Here is a 19847-nt window from a genome sequence, read left to right on the forward strand (position 1 = left end):
CCTATATCTTATGGTCTCCTGGTCTTATATGGGCCAAATGCAGACAAATGGACCACCTCAGCTGCACACATTAGGAAGTGCAGATCAGTTGGTCTGAGGGGCCTGTTTCTGTGCTGCATAGCTCTAACTATATGACAGTGGTATAGTCATAAAGTTCGTAGCTATGGTATGAGCATTCATGTCAGCCACATTCTGGGCAGCGTTTGGCTATTCAATTTTACCTTTACTCAGGCAACAAGTAATATCATAAACACAAAATACTCTGCAGATGCTGGGATCAAAGCCAACACTCACAACACGCTGGAGGAACTCAGCAGGTCGGGCAGCATCCATGGAAAAGATCGGTTGACGTTTCGGGCCAGAACCCTTCCTCCAGCATGTTGTAAGTAATATCATAAAAATTCCATCGCAATTCCCCTGTAAATCTGGAGAAGCTTCTCAGATAACTCAAGAGAGTGGCAGCACTGCCTGCATTGTGGTTTGAGAGGGAAACCACCAGAGGTCGCTGTCTTTTGGTGCCTCTTATTCTGAGTTCTCTCAGCTGTTTTTCCACTGCCCCCTTTTGAGAACATAGAAATAAATTAATTCTTATTTGAATTCTGTGACACTGGTTTGAAGGTACTAATTTAACAATTCTTAGGGCAAAATTTTCATGCCAAATCATTTTAAAAAGTGGCTGTGCTGGTTGTCACCTCATGCCTCCCAGCAATCCTGTGGCAATTCTACACCCCTAGAATCTAAATTTCTTGGAACAACCTTTTAGCTCTAGTTTACACATGAACAGAACTTGGAAATATCAAGATTATGTTCAAAGTTCAAAGTAAAATTTATTATCAGAGTACATACATGTCACCACATACAACCCTGAGATTCTTTTTCTGCAGGTGTATTTAGCAAAACTTTAGAACAGTAACTGTCAATTGTAAACATCAGGAACTGTTAATTTTAAATAAACCGTGCAAATACAAATGTAAAGAAATAGCAATAAACAACGAGAATGAAATAACAATTTAAGAGTCTTCAAAAGAGTAATTATCCCCTTTTGTTCAGGAGCCTGATGGTTGTGGAGTAGTAACTGTGTTTGAACCTGGTGCTGAGTCCTGAGGCTCTTGTAGCTTCTACTTCTACCAACAAGAGCATGGCCTAGGTGGTGAAGATTTTTGATGATGGATGCTGCTTTTCTACAGCAATGTTTCATGTATATGAGCTCAATCATTGTGGGGGCTCTACCTGTGATGTACTGGGCCGAATCCACTATCTTTTGTAAGATTTGCTCAAAGGCATTGGTCTTCCCATACCAGGTGGTAATGCAGCCAGTCAGCACACTTTCCACCACTCATCTGTAGAAGTTCGCCAAGATTTTTGATAACATACCAAATCTCACAGACTCCTGTGGAAGTAAAGGTGTTGTCGTGCTTTCTTTGCAATTATATTGAGTCCAGGACTGGTCCTCTGAGATAGTGACACCCAGGAATTTGAAGTTACTGACCCTCTCTACCTCTGATTCTCTGATGATTACCGGCTCATGGACCTCTGGATTCCACCCCCCCCCCCACCCCGAAGTCTACAATCAGTTCCTTCGTCTTGTTGACATTGAGTGAGAGGTGGCTGTTATTACACCACTCAACCAATTTTTCAGTCTCCTTCCTGTATGCTGATTCATCACCCCCTTTGTTACGGCCCACAACAGTGGCGTCATCAGCAAACTTGTTTCTGCTGTTGGAGTTGTGCTTAGCCACACAGTCATAGGTGTAAAGTGAGCAGAGCAGGGGGCTAAGTACACATCACAGCAGTACTCCTGTGCTGATGGAGATTGTGGAGGAGATGATTTTGCCAATTTGAACTGACTGGGGTCTCTAAGTGAGGAAATCCGGGATCCAATTGCACAAGGGGATATTGAGGTCCTCTGTCAATAATAGCTGTCACCACTTAACTATTTCTCTGCCAGTATCGTCTGGAGCTAACAGTATGTCCACTTTAGTGCCTTCAGCATTTTCAAAGTTCATAGTAAATTTATTATCAGAGTACATATATGTCACCATATACAACCCTGAGATACATTTTCTTGTGGGCATACTCAATAAATCCATCATAGAATAAGAACCATAATAGAATCAACTAAAGACTGCACCAACTTGGGGTTCAACCAGTGTGCAAAAGACAACAAACTATGCAAATACAAAAAGAATTTTTTTTTAAGCGTGTCGTACCAGACATTCAGCCATTCTTGTCTGGCACGTGGTGTCAGGGTTAACCGGGTCATGTTATGAACGTTCCTGACTCAACCCTTGTATTTTTTACGAGGTCAAGTGGCTAGCTCAACATTCAACCCGGATTTGAACTCGGGAACCTTTGCTCCAGAGTCTGGTGCTGATCTCACTGCGCCACCAACCAGATTACAAAAAGAATGAAATAATAATAAATTAATGAGAAATAAATATTGAGAACATGAGATGAAGAGTCCTTGAAAGTGAGTCCCTAGGTTGTGGGAACAATTCAACGATGAGGCAAGTGAAGGTGAGTGAAGTTATCCCCTTTGGTTCAAGAACCTGATGGTTGAGGGGTAATAACTCTTCCTGAACCTGGCGGTGTGAGTCCTGAGGCTCCTGGACCTTATTTCTAATAGAAGCAGCAAGAAGAGAGGATGACCTGGGTGGGGGTGGGGGTGGGGGTGGGGGTGGGGGGGTGGGGGTCCCTGATGATGGATGCTGCTTTCCTGTGACAATGCTTTGTGTAGATATGCACAACGGTGGGGAGGATTTTACCCGTGATGGACTGCGTTGTATTCACTACTTTTTGTAGGATTTTCCATTCCAGGCTGTGATGCAGCCAGTCAATATACTCTCTACCACACAGCTATAGAGGTTTTTCAGTGTTTGACAAGTCATGCTGAATCTTCACAAACTCTAAGGAAGTTGAGGTGCTGTTGTGCTTTCTTCATAATTCCATTAATGTGCTGGACAGGTCCTCCGAAATAATAACAACGAGGAATTTAAAGTTGTTGACCCTCTCCATCTCTGAACCCTCGACAAAGGACTGGCTCATGGACCTCTGGTTTCCTTCTCCTTATGTCAATAATCAGCCCCTTCATCTTGCAGACGTTGAGTAAGAAATTGTTGTTATGGCACCACTCAGTCAGATTTGCAATCTCCCTTCTATATATTGATTCTGCACCACCTTTGATTTGACCCATGACAGTGGTGTTGTCATCAAGCTTGAATATGGCATTGGAGCTGTGCTCAGCCATACAGCTGTAACTGTAAAGCAAGTAAAGCAGGGGGCTAAACACACAGCTTTGTGGTTCACCTGTGCCATTGGAGTTTGTGGAGATGTTGTTGCCAATTTGAACTGACTGGGGTCTGTAAGTGAGGAAATCCAATTGCACAAGGAAGTATTGAGGCCAAGGTCTTGAAACTTATTGATTAGTTTTGAGGAGATTGTGGTATTGAATATTGAGTGGTAGTCGATAAAGAGTATCCTGATGGATGCATCTTTGCTGTCCAGATGTTCCCAGGTTGAGTAAAGAGCCAATGAGATGACATATTAGCTGTGCAGCTGATGCTCTGGTAGGCAAATTGGAGCAGATCCAAGTCGATTCTCAGGCAAGAGTTGATATGTTTCATCACCAATCTCTCAAAACACTTCATCACTGTGGATACAAGTGCTTCTGGACAATAGTCATTGAGACAGATTACCACATTCTTCTTAGGCACCGGTATAATTGAAGCCTACTTGAAACAGGTGGGTACCTCAGACTGCCAAAGCGAGAGGTTAAAGATCTCAGTGAACACTCGAGCTAGGTGATCAATCAGCACAGGTCTTTAGTACTTGGCTATATATCCCGTCAGGGCTGGATGCTTTTCGTGGGTTCACCCTCCTGAAGGTTGCTCACACATCAGCCTCAGCGACTAAAATCACAGGATCAGCAGGGGTTGTGGGACTTTGTGATGGTTCCTCCATGTGTTGGTAATCAAAGTGAGCAGAGAAGGCATTAAACTCACGAGGAAGCAAAGCCCTGTTGTCACCTGTGTAGCTTGATTTAACTTTATAAGAGGTGATAGCATTTGAGGCCCGCACAACTGTTGAGCATCCTTCGTTGATTCAAGTTTAGTCCGAAGTTGCTACTTCACCCTTGAGATGGTGTTCCAGAGATTGTACAAGGACCTCTTGTAACTTTCTTGGTCACCTGACTTGAATGCCTCTTATCCAGCCCTCAGATTTCATAGTTCAGCCAGGGCTTCTGACTGGGGAAGACACTGAATGATTTTCTGGTGACACACTCATCTACAACTGTTCTAATAAAGTCCGGACAACCGTGATGTATTCATTCAGATCCACAGATGAGTTCTTGAATACAGCCCAGTCCACCAGCTTGAAGCAATCTTGTAGTGATCCTCTACCTTCCTTGACCACCTCTTTGCTTTGGTAAGTGAAGTTATCAGGAGCCTGGCGGTTGTAGCATAATAACTGTTCCTGAACCTGGTGGTGTGGGACTTAAAACTTTCATACCTTTGCCCAATGGCAGTATCGAGAAGAGGGAATGGCCTTGATAGTGGTGGTCTTTGATGTTAGGTGCTGCTTACTTGTAGCAGTGGAAATGTAAAAAGAAAGTCGAGGCATGGTCATACCTTCTTGTCATATCTGTTGTGACATTTATGTGCTGGTCCAAGTAAGATCCTCTGATATGTTGATACCAAGGAATTCAAAGCTACTTGCTCTCTCTGCCTCCATTCCAATCTTTTGCATGGCAGCACCAACTTTGTCACAATAATAGGCAAATCTGAGTGAATAAAAATTAATCTACAATTGATGTATTTTTGCAAACCTACTGAGGTCTCCAAAAACATTAAAAAATCTAATCCTGTATTGAAATCAATTCAAAACTGTGTCATTAATCACTTTATGCCAGAACAGAATCATTTTTGGGAAAAACAGAAAATATTGAATGGTAATGAATTGATATCCTTTTGGAATACTTCATCTGTGCTAATAACCTTTTTGAGAAAAAAATGGAAAAGAAGCTACAGGTGCTACTGTGGGAATAATTTTATATGAAAAGTCAATTTGTCTGGAGAAATTAATTTTGAATTGAAGTAAGCAAAGTTAAGATGTTGCTGCCTGTATTCATGGCCCCTGCTGAAAATTTACAGGATAAATTTAATGATTTGCTTCTAAAGTGTTCCCATCCGTTAGGACTATCAAGTGTGAAATCAGAAGCTGGAACTGAGCAAATTCATACGGGCTCAATATGTGAAAAGAATTTTTACCTTGTTGTGCCTTATGATTTAATATTTTATTTTAGTTTACTGTTTTTTAAAAAAATATTGAGGTAGGTTATTTTATTTGAAAATTGGAAGGTTAATGTTTTCAGAACAATAGTAAAGCTGTAAGATTAGGAAAAAAATCTATTTTGGCCAAATTGGCAATTCAAATTTGATCAGTTTGAATAAATACTTACAAATCTTATAAATACTTACTGAAAATCTGACTATTGTCATAGCCTTCGTACAACCATCATCCTTACCAGTAATTATCAATTGGTAAAACCGCCACAATATATTGATATTTTATATTCACATAGTCGATTTAGACTTCCCATTTTAAGAAATAGACTCACAGTGAAGTTGAGCAATTATTTTAAGATGTCAAAATGTAAGGTTATTGGGGTTTACCAGTATTTATTGTAAATGCAAAGTTAATTGTGGAAATCCAAAATCTGGCATTAAGCATAACTTTGAAATACAATGAACAAACTAACCTCAGTACTGGCTAACTACCCCATTTGCACAATTTTAATTACATTTAAACCTTTCTATCACCTAAAATGTAGATGCTTATTCTTTCTAGTTTTAATTATTCCAAGGGATTCTTAAAATATCAAAGCTGAAAATGTCAGTTTTAAATCCCTGCTTAATGTTTCTGCCTCCACTCTATTTGCACATTCAAGTTTATACTTCTCAGTTTTTTTACACAATCCTTTAATCTAATTTATTAAGATATACAGTTGCTTGCCTGATTCACTCAGTTTGTAATAGCCCAGTTTTCCAGCTGCACTATTACCCGTTGTCACTTTCACTATGACCATACAAATATTTAAAAACTTAATTAAGCAGGTCTAACTAACATTTGATTGCATTCAGTGCCTTGTCACACCAAATTATGGCTCATTGAGAAGAATGAGTCAGTTGAACTAATCACAGTGAAATAAGTGAAAATTATTTCCAAATGATTGCACCTACTTCCTGGGATGAGTTATTTTTAAATCACTTTTATTTAACTGATACTCTATGAAAGATTATTTGAAGTGGTACAGTAGTTTCCATGTTAACCGAAAGAATGGCTCCTTCATCACCACAAGATTACTACAATTTAATTCAGAGGATTAAGAAGAAATTACAGTCATTTGTATCTCTAGTGATGTAATTTGGTTGAGGGCTTTATACTGCGTCATACTCTCCAACAGAGCACACACAGACATTTGCTGAAAGAAACTTCTCATACAGGTTAGAAAACCTTAAAATTTTAAACCTCAAAAATTTAAAAAAAAATCTTCCTCTCCCTGAAGAAGATGGCAGAGTTTCTCATCGGAACGTCAGTTATAATTGATACTTGTACCCTGCCGGAAGCCCGAGAGTTTATTTGTCTTGAAAATAATGTTAGAATGTTCAGCAAAATCGGAACTAGTTAAAATGTCTTCATCTGTACCATTTTACACCACGACTAATGAAATGGTACTCTACTTTTTTTTATTTTACAGTTCTTCATCCATTTTATTGACGACATGTCTCACCAGTGGTTTACTAGCTGTTACATTTTATCAAATCTTCTTTGAAGCATCAATGGATAACTAACAATAATAAGAATATTTTGTTGAATTAGAACCTAAACTGCCAAAAAGGACACAAGCAGGCGGGAGGAGAAGATGGCAGCGCGACGCAGCGCGCGCAGCCCTCTGGCGAAAAATGATATCGTATCTGTTAAATAGGGGCCGTGGACAATTCTGATTTGATGGAGACAGACGTGAAAGCACAGAGGAACATCTGGAGAAATTTCTGAGATGCCAGTTCACTGCTGTTGTTACTGCGCGGTTGGAAATCTTCCGGAGGGAAGGCTTCAAAATCCCCGGCTTCGCCTGCTGTTGGCGACTGAGATTGAGGTCGAATCGTTCGGACAGAGATGGTGCTCAGTACTCGGTGTCCGAGAGCTAATCGGAGGCTCGAAGTTTTTGGATGACTCAGAGTCGGACTGTGGTCGGGTGTGGCAGGGAGAGTTTTTTTTTCTTTCTTCCTTCAGTCTGTGTGAGATGTGGGACATTTGAGAGACTTTGAACTTTTTAACAGTGCTCATGGACTTCTTCATCAATATGGTATTGTTGTTATATGTTATAATTATGTGGTTTTGTTAGTTTTTTCAGTCTTGGTCTGTCCTGTTAGTTTTTGTGATATCACACCGGAGGAAATATTGTATCATTTCTTAATGCATGCATTACTAAATGACAATAAAAGAGGACTGTGTGTCTTCATAATCTAAAGGACGGGGTGAACTGACATAATCATCCCCTTTCAGTGAGCCAGAATGACTTCTTTCAGGAACTTGTTCAGCACTTTTAGAGTTTCAGAGAACTTATTCAGTACTTCTGTGTTCTATTCTCAAAGGCATTGGCCTACAGGTTTACTGTGTGGCATTTACTTTTATGCAATAATACAATTGAACCAAATGCAAATTCAGTCACTGGTGTGACAGATACTTTTGAATGTGTATAACACATTGTACAGTCTTGATTCATGTACCTCCATCTGTAGGACACACCTGTGCTCAGAACAGACAGAATAAAAGTTATTATGAGATACTGTGGGTGTTTAGTCATTGGCCAGGGCAGTGGAGTGCCTGATTAGGTGTTCATTTAGACATTCTTGATATCTGATTGTCCAAGTTTCATTTCCAATGGTGGTGTCTGTTGAAAACTGATCATTTCAACCATATCAAGGTTCCTGAAACCACATGACCACTGTGCACAGTAATTCTTTGACCTCACAACTCGTACCGTCATGCAGACATGAAAATTATTGGCCCATGGACTTGACTGAAACTAGCCTCAATCACATTTACAGTGGCATTTTAATTTGGGCTTCTATATGAAGTGCAATTTCTAGGCCTTTGTCTCTGGGAAGAAATTGTTCTTAACTTCCAATCTAACTCTTAACTCTACAGTATTCAATTAAACAAAATTAATTCACTTTATTAAACTTAAATTGCCTCACTGATGTATTTCCTCAAAAAAATCCCCTCCATAATCCCATTCTGAGAAGCACATGCCCTAAAACTGTAAATCACACATTCTCTCTTTGTTGACTTGTATTTCTTTGCTATGCATCTGTGGCAATATTAGGTATAATGTACCAAAAGTGGCTACACCTCCTATTCTCCAAGACCTGGTAAATCTGTATCCCATGTGTCATAAATTGATATGGCCTATGTCAACTTAGATGCCCAAGATAGTCTCCTTTGTCAATGTATGGTCCATATCCCTCTCAACCTTTCTTATCCATTTTTGGCCTGTATCCTCTAAATCTTTCTTAGCTGTAGAATGATACTTGTAAACAAAGAGAATAGCAACTGCACAGAATTAATTTGGCAATGTAGGAGAGTAGTAGGTGGACAGTTCAGTGTCCAACATCGCCACTAACAGTTGTGCTGCCCTAGTTCTGAAAGAGCAGGCAAACTCTGTCAGCAGCAGGCGGTGAGGAAATACAGCATGAGCCATGAAGCCTCCATGACCTTAGTCTCATCAATACAAGTCGCATGCATGCAGTAGGAGTAACTGCAGCAGCTTTTGTGGAAATGAAGTCCCTTTGTCACACTGAGGCACCTTCCAACATGATAAGCCACACTGTCGTTATGATGAATTGGTGCAGAGGCACAACTGATAGAGCAGTAACAAACACCCGGTCTGATCCTGAACTCCAATTACCCGTGTGGAATCTGCATGTCTCCCTTGTGACTGTGTGGACTTCTCACAGGTGTTCCACTTTCCCCTCATGTCCTAAAGTTGTGCTGACTGATAGATTACTTGGCTATGCTAGGTTGTCCCCAATGCGTCGGTGAACAGTAGACACAGTGGGTGGGGAACTGGGGAGAATAAGAACAGCATTAAAGCAGGATTAGTGTAAATGGGTGCTTAATGGTCAGTGTGGATTCAATATGACAAAGGGTGTCCATGCTATAAAATTCTATGACTATATACATCACAGAAATTATAAGGAAAGACTTAAATGCAATTCCTTCTTGGTATATGCTAAAATAACATGGAAGTCTGTAAAAACAAATGTTGTTAGCTCGTAGTGGGATTATTTTGAGAAAGTACAAGAGGACCAGTCCACATCAATGTGTTGAGGAACTTAAGGGAGTACGAGCCTACAGCTATAATAATTAGGGATACATGGAAAGAGAGAGAGAGAAAGAGGGAGAAAGAGAAAGAGAAAGAAAGAGGGAAACAGAGAGAAATAAAAAGGAGAGAGGAGAGAAAGAGAGAATAGGAGAGGGAAAGAAAAGGAGAAAAAGAGGAGAAAAAGGAGAAAGAGATAAGCTGCATGTAAATTTGTTGGCACTCTGAAGATCAGCATTTTTAGTGGATAAGTAGTTTTTTCTGTACTGCTAATTCAGTTGTAAGTTTTATATAACTCTATTAGTTACTTGTTTAACATGTGTACTGTGTCTTTGTTTGTGAATACATACAAAATGCCTACTGCTAAATCAGGAAAGAACATGGAACAAAATTTTAAAATAATTATCATTACAGAGATTCAGAACGGATGAAGTAGCTCAAAGCTGGGCAGCAATGTAGTACTGTAAGCCATCAGCAGCAAAAGAATTGAACTCCATCACAGTCAGTAACTTAACGGCTCAGCATATTGGTCACTATATCATTACTGACAAGCCAGAGCACCAGGTTCAAAGTTTAAAAGGTCAAGCCAGGTATACACCCAGCTATACTGTACCTAAAAATGAGGTACACACTGATGAGGCAAGTGTTAACAAGTGATATTTACTCACCAATAACCTGCTCATCACTGCTTTTTTTTGGGATTTTGCCCCCTCTATCATCATTAATATGGGCTCAGAAAATATTGCAATTAAATGAGTAAAAAATTTTGACAGAATATCCCGAAGCCACATCATCGCTGCCTAGAATGAGAGCAGCTGGTATTTTGCAATGACATCAACAAGTTCTTTTAATAGGTACGCATCAATTAGACTTGGAAATGTAAAGGGAATTCTTGAATATTGGCACAAATCCTGAAACTCCCTTCCCATCAGCACAAAAGAGTACCTTCAGTAGAAGCACTGCAGTACTTGAAGGTAACTTGCCATGTTTGGAATATCAATAAGGGGATGGACAATAATTATAGATCTGCCAGTAATACCCACATAATGAAAATGAATTTTTAAAAATCCTTCAGGAAAATATCCAATTACCATTTATAAAATTATTGAATTGTCTTTGAGCTTCAAGGTTTTCAAACCTTGAGCTCCAGATCAAAATTACTGTAAAACAATGTCACATCTATTCTAATTTTCTTAAATCTTACTTATTGGTTACTGGACCCAGTTTATTCTCATTTACTTAATTAAAGCATTTAGAATTCTGAAGTTAAGCTTCCTCTTCCTTAATGAAATCAAGCTTCTCCAGTCCCTTTCAAATAAATCCTTGATATAATTCTCATAAATTTCCCCATGCGTCTGTCCTAGATTTGACACCCAGAATTGAACTTAAATCTCCAGCTGACATTTAAGCAATTATGAATGATTATCCTAATGCAGAGGGTGAGAAACATTGTCCAGAATTGCCAGGATTTTCTGTAGGGTCCTTTGTTCTACCACAGCCTCCAGTGTGTCCAGTTTGACTCCTATAACAGAGCCAGTCTTTCTGATCAGTTTATTGAGCCTGTTGGCCTCACCTGTGTTGATGACATTACCCTGGCACACTACCACACAGAAGATACAGGTGTCAACAGACTGGGAGAACATGTGAAGGAGAGATCTGCATACTGCAAAGGCTCTCAGTCTCCTCAGGAAGCAGAAGTGACTCTGGCCATTCTTGTACTCGGTGTTGGTACTCCACTCAAGATGATAACCGATTGTTAGCATCTATCAGCCTGAAATTGGGGAGCTATTCCGAGCACACAGCCACTAGAGGAAAGACAATATTTTTCCTGTTAATCTATTTTGTGAACTCATGACAATCCATGCTAGGAGTTTCATCATGTAATAAAGCTGTGTAAATGGACCGAAAACGATCCTACTCATAATCATTAAACTTTTATAACTTTAACTATATTAAGCACAATTCTTTCAGTCATTACACAGTGTACCACACAACATCACCAGAGTCTGAAAATATTTGGAATAATGCATCCATCCATTTTATTCCAAGCCCATCACAGCAGCCACAAAGAAAAGCTTAAGAAACTTTAACAAAATGTTAATTTTATTTAAATAGACTCACATCTGAAAAATAGTATCTACATGTACATTGACCTGACATGGTAAATACAACAGACAAAACTGCACAACATGGATTTTCTCTATAGATGGTTTTCAAAAACAATTTTTACGCCTGTACAAAACCAGATTCTTAATAATACAATCTGAAAATTCAGGTTCTGAAGGACTGAACGTGTAGCTGGCCTTTTATTTGCTTGAAGTAACACAAGGTTCCAATGAATATCTTCAGTACTATACAAATGCAGCACCTCATTTATATTAATAAAAGACGACAAATAGCTTCTGCAAAAGTTACAACAGCCTTATGTCAAAAATAGGTTTTGTCCATATTGATTTTCACAATCTAAGAGAGATGAAACTGACATATTCTGATGAAGAATCTAGGGTCAGAATGGCTTTGAACCCCCAAAATACTGCAATGAACATGAACAAAATTTCAGTTTGTAACAGTTTGCCTTTTCATTCCAGCAAGATTTATATAATTGATTCTGATTAATTGGCCATTGGTTAATCAAGGAAGCAGCTTATTTGGTATAACTTTTTAATAACAAAAAACAATCAAGAAAATAGCTGAGATTCCCTTCGTTTATTTGGAACATTATGCTGCTTAATTGGGACAGGAGATTGCTGCCAGTTTCCAACCAGCGTCAGTTGCAAGTACTTGTGAGGCCGTTAGGCACTATACCATGCTTAGAGCAAACAGTTTTTTAATTAGCGTTAGCGGCGTGCATTTATGTTCAAAAAGCAGTGATTTTTGTCATTGATATTTGGTGAGAAGTAAGCACTAAGACAACTCAGAACTACTTTGCTCAATGTGATTTCAAACATTCAGGCTTGGAGATGCCAAAAATGGCCAGGAGTAAAATTATTTCACTACTTCAACAAGATAGGACAATGAAGAATTTGAAGGTATCAACAATCATCTTCAACATTACAAGAAAAATGAAGATTTGGAGGATGCAATTGTTGAAAGCATTATATGAAGGCAGTCCGTTATCTGCAGTAGGTGTTCAGTCCATGGCCTCCTCTACTCCCAGATCAGGTTGGAGAAGCAACACCACATAATCCATCTGGGTAGCCTCCAATCTGATGACATGAACATCGATTTCTCGAATTTATGGCAATTGCCCCCAATCCCCTCCTTCCCCATTCCCCATCACCTCCCTCTGGTGCTCCTTCCCCCCTCCCATTCTTCCATGGTCTTCTGTCCTCTCCTATCAGATTCCTCCTTCTCCAGTCCTTTACCTCTTTCACCGATCAACTTCACCCCTTCCAGCTTCACCTATCACCTACCACGTCCTTCTTCCTCCCTTCCCCCCACTTCATTATTCTGTCTTCTCCCCTTCCTTTCCGATCCTGATGAAGGGTCTCAGTCTGAAACGTCGACTGTTTACTCTTTTCCATAGATGCTGCCTGGCCTGCTGAGTTCCTCCAGCATTTTGTGTGTGTTACTTTGGATTTCCAGCATCTGCAGATTTTCTTTTGTTTCAGCACTGATTTGTTCATTTACAGTTGATAACTAATACACACTTTTATAGTACTGTGGTAGCATTTGTGGTGTTCTGATTTCTTTTGTATTTCATTTAAATACATAATTTGTTAGCTTGTCTTTTTCTTTAATACTTTTGTAACTATTTCTGTGAAACTTCCATTAATTGCAACTGCTTAATTGGGCCAAAATGTACTGGTCCCAATGAATCTCAATTAACCAGAATCCATTGTAATGATAAAAATGTACATTTTAATTAACATTTGGTACCCTGGCTACAAACAGTTTGCAATCGATTCCCTCACAGCTATTGCAGGAGTTGGTCCAACACGAGTCCAGATATACCCTTTCTCAGGTCTGGTTGGGATAACTGGAAAAGGAGTAGATCGTGATTTGAAGTATTCAGAAGGTGCGTGGCAGACAAACTCAAAATGTTCCATTTTTCTTGGTAAGTCTTCCTCTGGTCCTAAAATTATAACAATATGTTGGAATATACTCTAATATGGAATCATTATTGAAATGCCAAAGAGAGCTTGATGATTTTATCCACAATGTAAATCAACCAATTAAAATAAAACTTACAAAATAATCACTTTATAATTTACTGTCACACATTATGATCTCACATAAGACCATTACAACTTTTATACAGTATAATATATATCAATTCTGCAGAGCACAGATACTCAAGAATAACAGATTGTGTGCCTTACTGATTTGAAAATTTCATCCTATGAGCATGGTGCCAAGTTTAAAATGTGTCATATAATTTTATTTTTGGATTTCATATTTCATACTCAGTATACGAATTTCATTTTGGGTCAGGCTGCATCTACGCTGAATGCAACGTCTTTGGGGCCCCAAGGTAGCGTAGTGGTTAGTGTATCGCTATGGCAGCTCAGGGTGTTCCGGAGTTTGGAATTCAATTCTGGCGCTGCCTGCAAGGAGTTTATATGTTCTCCCCATGAATGTCCAGGTTTCCTCCGTGTGCTCCGGTTTCCTCCCGCAGTCCAAAGACTTACCGGTTCGTAGCTTAACAGGTCACCGTAATTTGTCCTGTGATTATGCTGGTGTTAAGTAGGTGGGTTACTGAGCGATGCAGTTTGTTGGGCCTCAAGGGCCTATTCTGCGCTATATCTCTAAATAAAAATAAAAAAATAATCTACAACACTCTGAGTTTTGAAACACCCAGCTCTCTCTCTGGGCCGTGGCATAAAGTATGCAAGGAGCCTTCAATGAAGCAACACCCTTCACTGCAGTATACATTCAAGCACATTTTAAGTGTTGTTCAAACATGTGGTTTTCAGCTAGCTAGCTTATTATTCACTTCTTCTCAGAAATTCCTTTAGGATCAATGATCACTTCATGAGTGACTTGTACCAAAATAACATTCAGATCTGTTACCCAAGAGAGTCCTGATGTTCTTAGTCCATATCTTTATAATGAGGACTAAAAGTTGACCATATGAAAATACTTCCAATATCGGATAATGTGGAGGAAATATTGAGAGTTAAAGATTTTGATAGACAAAGGGTTAATATTGGCTTTTTGAGTATGGAAACCAGTTTGCAGCTTAGTTTGTTATAGATATGGTCTTCGCTTTCAGCAGAGATGACTGGAATAAATACTTCCAGTTGTTCATCTCGTAAAAATGAGACTCAAGGATATGAGACAAACTGTTTGTTAATATATACAGTTAATACAAAGTTGTACACAGGACTGATTTTTTAATTTTTGGCTGTTGCTATGGGTTAGCTTATCACAAGAGAACTGCATGCAAACCTAAGTTATCTTTTCTAATTCACAAGGTTAATCAAACAGCCTTTGCTTTTGCAATTGATTTGAACGTGCATAAAAGGATCTCTGCTCTCTATATTATTGAATTCAAAACCCGTGGTTAGAGATTCCACTCCCCGAGATATCGTGAATAAAGCTCTCTTTACTTTGAAGTCTGTGTCTAATTTACTTACAATCAATTTTAACTGAATTTCCTTAGCAAATTAATTTCCCTAGCAAATTAATTTCCCTAACAGATAACCAGTGAACATCAACTATCTCACAGATTTGCATAATAAGGTTTTGGTCCAGTGGCAAGGAGGTCCAAATACAACTGAAGGATAGGTTCGGGTGTATAGACGTTAGCTCACACACGCACAAGTGATATCTTGTAAGTATCTGTCAGAATGTGCATGCAAATCTACGCACACTACATACCAGTACAAAACTGCATATTTTGCATACAAGTAGGCTTGCATGTATCTGGTTATTGGAAACTGTCTCAGAAGGCACCGTCTTCTTCATATAGTATGCTTATTAGTGTCATGGTTATTGATGCCCTCCCTTTGGACTTATCTCAGTAAGTAATATTACAATGGGACATTCAGTTATTTGTTACAATGGACAATCAAAATGACTGTGGGTATAAACAGCTTTATACATACCAAGTATGTAAGTTGATGCGTCAAACTGTTCCTTCGAGCTTGCCTGAGTTGGAATGAGCCACGTAATCACTGCACTCTTTTCACAATATTGATCTTGCACAAACCCTCTTATCTGGGCATAGTAAATCTTTTCATCATCCTCGTCCACCACAGAGACTACGTCTCCAACCTGGTAATATATACCCTAAAGTATATTGAAAGAACACGCAACATTAAGTAGAATTATCACTGATGCTTCTTAAAATTCCCAACTAATCCAACTATACACAGATAGTTCCAATAGGCCGGAGGTGTAATTGCTGGGTTATTGCCGTAATAGGATTTGGAGCCCAGGGTAGTCCTTTCCTAGCCATTTTCCAGTAAATACACAGTCTAGTTGGGTTGTACATCTTTATTCTTGATTGAACGCACTGTTCTATCAAATGTATTTAAATATGAAGATTGGTTAACTAGCATGTATGAAACTGCACTTACCATGCATCATCCACAACAGTGAGAACGGAGAGTGATCATTTTATTATGGAGGAGTGGGGAACAGATGCCCCTTGATAAAAATCTAAATACAAGACATTGTAACATATTGATCGGGTAAAGAGATGACAAAGAAAACAACTGATGCATGGAAAAAGTGGATAGAATAGAACAGCGGTCCCCAACCACCGGGCCGTGAGGAATCGATACGAGTCAGCTGCACCTTTCCTCATTCCCTGTCACCCACTGTTGAACTTGAACATAGGGTTGCCAACTATCCCGTATTTGCCGGGACATCCTGTATATCGGGTTAAATTAGTTTGTCCCATACGGGACTGTCCTTGTCCCGTATTTCCCCCGCTAAGGTAGAGCGTTCCTATGAAACCTTTCATGCCGAAATAACATAAAGCGCAGAAGCAATTACCATTAACTTATATGGGAAAAATTTTTGAGCGTTCCCAGACCCAAAAAGTAACCTAACAAATCATACCAAATAACACATAAAACCGAAAATAAATAACACTAACATATAGTAAAAGCAGGAATGATATGATAAATACACAGCCTATATAAAGTAGAAATAATGTATGTACAGTATAGTCGGGAAGATGAAGGCAAAACTGATTTGTGGGGGAAAAAAAAAATCGGCACATACGTACGCACATGCGCACACAGGTGCACGTGCAAGGCTTCATGGTCATGGTAGTCTTTCCCGGGGTAAAGTGTCCCGGGATTCGACTGTTACTTTTGTCCCTTATTTGGGAGTGAGAAAGTTGGCAACCCTCACTGTAAAAGACATGTTGAGGTGAGTTTAACCCTACTTGAACACTGCCCACCCCTACCCCCCCGGTCGGCCGGTCTGCAAGAATATTGTCAATATTGAACCGGTCCGCGGTGCAAAAAAGGTTGGGGACCCCTGGAATAGAACGTCAAAGTATCTCTCTTCAGTCGTTGTCATGTCGTGGCTATCTCTCGCGGGAGAGGTTGAAAGTCTTCATTCTGTTGATCTACTTATGAGCTCTCAAGTGGCTTATGAGTCCAATCTTGGCTTTGAAAGTTCTTCCGCATTCAGGATAGGTAGTTCCAGATGGCAGATCGGGCTTTGGTTGTTGCTGCCTCTCTTTCCATTTTCTTCTCTTTTCTTCTAATTCTGCACATCTGTTGGCTTTGAAAGTTGCTGTTCCTTCTCGGATGATGACTTGCCAGAGTTTCCTGTCCTTGGCATTGGTTTCCCAATTGTTGATGTCGATGTTACATTTCTTCATGTCAGTTTTTAAGACGTCTTTGAATCTCTTCTGTTGTCTGCCTCTTTTACATTTGCCTTCTTTAATCTGGGAGTAGAAGATTTGGTTCGGCAGACATTTGTCTTTCATCCGAACAACATGACCACTCCGTCTTAGTTGGTTCTTGATGATGTAGGCTTCAATGTCTCTCTTCAGTACAAATGAGTCAAATAGCAAGTCAGAGTTGTATAGTATGGAAAGAGGGCCTTTGGTCAGACTTCTTCATGCAGAATGACATGCCCTATCTACGCTAATTTCCTACATTTGGCTTATATTCCTCTGCTCCTTTTCTATCCTTACTCTACCACCTCCCCGATAGCTTGTTCCACACACCAACTACATGCTGTATGGAAACACTTGTCCCTCAGATCTATTTTAAATATTTCCCTTCTCACCCTAAACCTTCGTCCTCGAGTTTTAAGACATTAGATTCTAAATTGGAGAAAGGCCAGCTCTGATGGTGTCAGAAATGATCTGGCCAGTGTGAAACAGGACAGGCTGATTTTTGGCAAAGGTGTACTTGGAAGGTCGGAGGCCTTCAAAAACAAAATTTTGAGAGTATAAAACTTGCATGTGCCCATCAGAATAAAAGATAAAGGTAACAACCGTAGGAAACCTTGGTTTTAAAGAAAGATTGAGGGCTTGGTTAAGAGAAAAAGGGAGGTGCAGAGCAGGTATAGGCAAGTAGAACAAATGACGTGTTTATGAAGTACAAGAAATGTAAGAGAACACTTAAGAATTGAATCAGGAAGGCTAAAAGAAGGCATGAAGTTGCTCTAGTAGACAAGGTAAAGGAGAACTCCAAGGGATTATACAGGTATGTTAAGAGCAAAATGATTCTTTTCATCTGTATTTACTTGGGAGACAGATACAGAGTCTATAGAAGAGAGGCAAAGTGGCATCAACTTCATGGACCCTGTACAGATTACAGAGGAGGAGGTGTTTGCTACCCTGAGGCAAATCAGGGTGCATAAACCCCCCGGGCCTAATAAATTGTTCTCTCGGACCCCACAGGAGACAAGTGCAGAAACTGCTGGGGCCTTAGCAGAGATACTTAAATTATCCTTAGGGACTGGAGAGGTACCACAGGATAAGAGGATTGCCAATGTTGTTCAATGTTTAAAAAAGGTTCCTCTAAACAGAAACCAGGAAGTTATAGGCAGTGAGTCTGACATCAGTTGTGGGAAAGTTATTGGAAGGTATTCTAAAGGACTGGATACATAAATATTTGGATAGGTATGGTCTGATTAAGGATAGCCAGCATGGTTCTGTGTGTGGTAAGTCAGGTCTAACCAATCTTATAGAGTTTTTTGATGAAGTTACCAGGAAAGCAGATGAAGGCAAGGCAGTAGATGTTGCTTACATGGACTTTCATAAGGCATTTAACAAGGTCCTGCATGGGAGGCTGGTCAAGAAGGTTCAGTTGCTCGGCATTCAGATTGAGATAGTAAATTGGATTTGACATTGACCTTGTGGGAGAAGCCAGAAAGTGTTAGTAGGGGGTTGCCTCTCCGACTGCAGGCATGTGGTGTGCTGCAGAGATGAGTGCTAGGTCCTTTGTTGCTTGTCATCTGCAAACCCCATTTCCAGAAAAGTTGGGATATTTTCCAAAATGCAATAAAAACAAAAATCTGTGATATGTTAATTCACGTGAACCTTTATTTAACTGACAAAAGTACAAAGAAAAGATTTTCAGTAGTTTTACTGATCAACTTAATTGTATTTTGTAAACATACACAAATTTAGAATTTGATGGCTGCAACACACTCAACAAAAGTTGGGACAGTGGCATGTTTACCATTGTGTTACATCACCTTTCCTTTTAATAACACTTTTTAATCATTTTGGAACTGAGGATACTAATTGTAGTAGATTTGCAATAGGAAATTTTGTCCATTCTTGCTTGATATAAGACTTCAGCTGCACAACAGTCCGAGGTCTCCGTTGTCTGATTCTCCTCTTCATGATGCGCCATACATTTTCAATAGGAGATAGATCTGGACTGGCAGCAGGCCAGTCAAGCACATGCACTCTGTGTCTACAAAGCCACGCTGTTGTAGCCCGTGCAGAATGTGGTCTGGCATTGTCCTGCTGAAATAAGTATGGACGTCCCGGGAGGAGACATCGCCTTGATGGCAACATATGTCTCTCCAAAATCTTAATATACGCCTCAGAGTCAATGGTACCTTCACATACATGCAACTCACCCATGCCGTGGGCACTGATGCACCCCCATACCGTCACAGATTCTGGCTTTTGCACCTTTCGCTGATAACAATCTGGATGGCCGTTTTCATCTTCGGCACGGAGAACTCAACGCCTGTTTTTTCCGAAAACTAGCTGAAATGTGGACTCATCTGATCACAGCACACGGTTCCACAGTCTTTCGGTCCATCTGAGATGAGCTCAGGCCCAGAGAACTCGCCAGCGTTTCTGCGTAGAGTTGATGTATGGCTTCCTCCTTGCGTAATACAGTTTCAAGTTGCATTTCTGGATGCAGCGACGGACTGTGTTGAGTGACAATGGCTTTCTGAAGTACTCCCGAGCCCAGGTGGCTATAATTGTCACAGTAGCATGACGGTTTCTTAGGCAGTGCCGCCTGAGGGCTCGAAGATCACGCGCATTCAACAGTGGTTTCTGACCTTGCCCCTTACGCAC

The 19847-nt window shown here is 39.9% G+C and overlaps 1 protein-coding gene across 1 annotated transcript in view; it reads right to left on the bottom strand.

Annotated features, from left to right (window-relative positions):
* Nucleotides 1–11407: 11407 nt before the first annotated feature.
* The window catches only part of gatad1 (GATA zinc finger domain containing 1), a 31304-nt gene continuing 22864 nt past the window's right edge, over nt 11408–19847 (bottom strand). Inside the window, exons 4-5 of the mRNA XM_063044104.1 lie at nt 15436–15619; nt 11408–13460 (exon numbers count right to left, since the gene is read on the bottom strand). Coding sequence (XP_062900174.1) covers nt 13270–13460; nt 15436–15619 — 375 coding nt within the window. The 3' untranslated portion in view covers nt 11408–13269. The remainder of the gene's footprint in view (nt 13461–15435; nt 15620–19847) is intronic.

Source organism: Mobula hypostoma, chromosome 3 (genome assembly GCF_963921235.1).
Source record: "Mobula hypostoma chromosome 3, sMobHyp1.1, whole genome shotgun sequence".
Lineage (NCBI taxonomy): Eukaryota > Metazoa > Chordata > Chondrichthyes > Myliobatiformes > Myliobatidae > Mobula > Mobula hypostoma.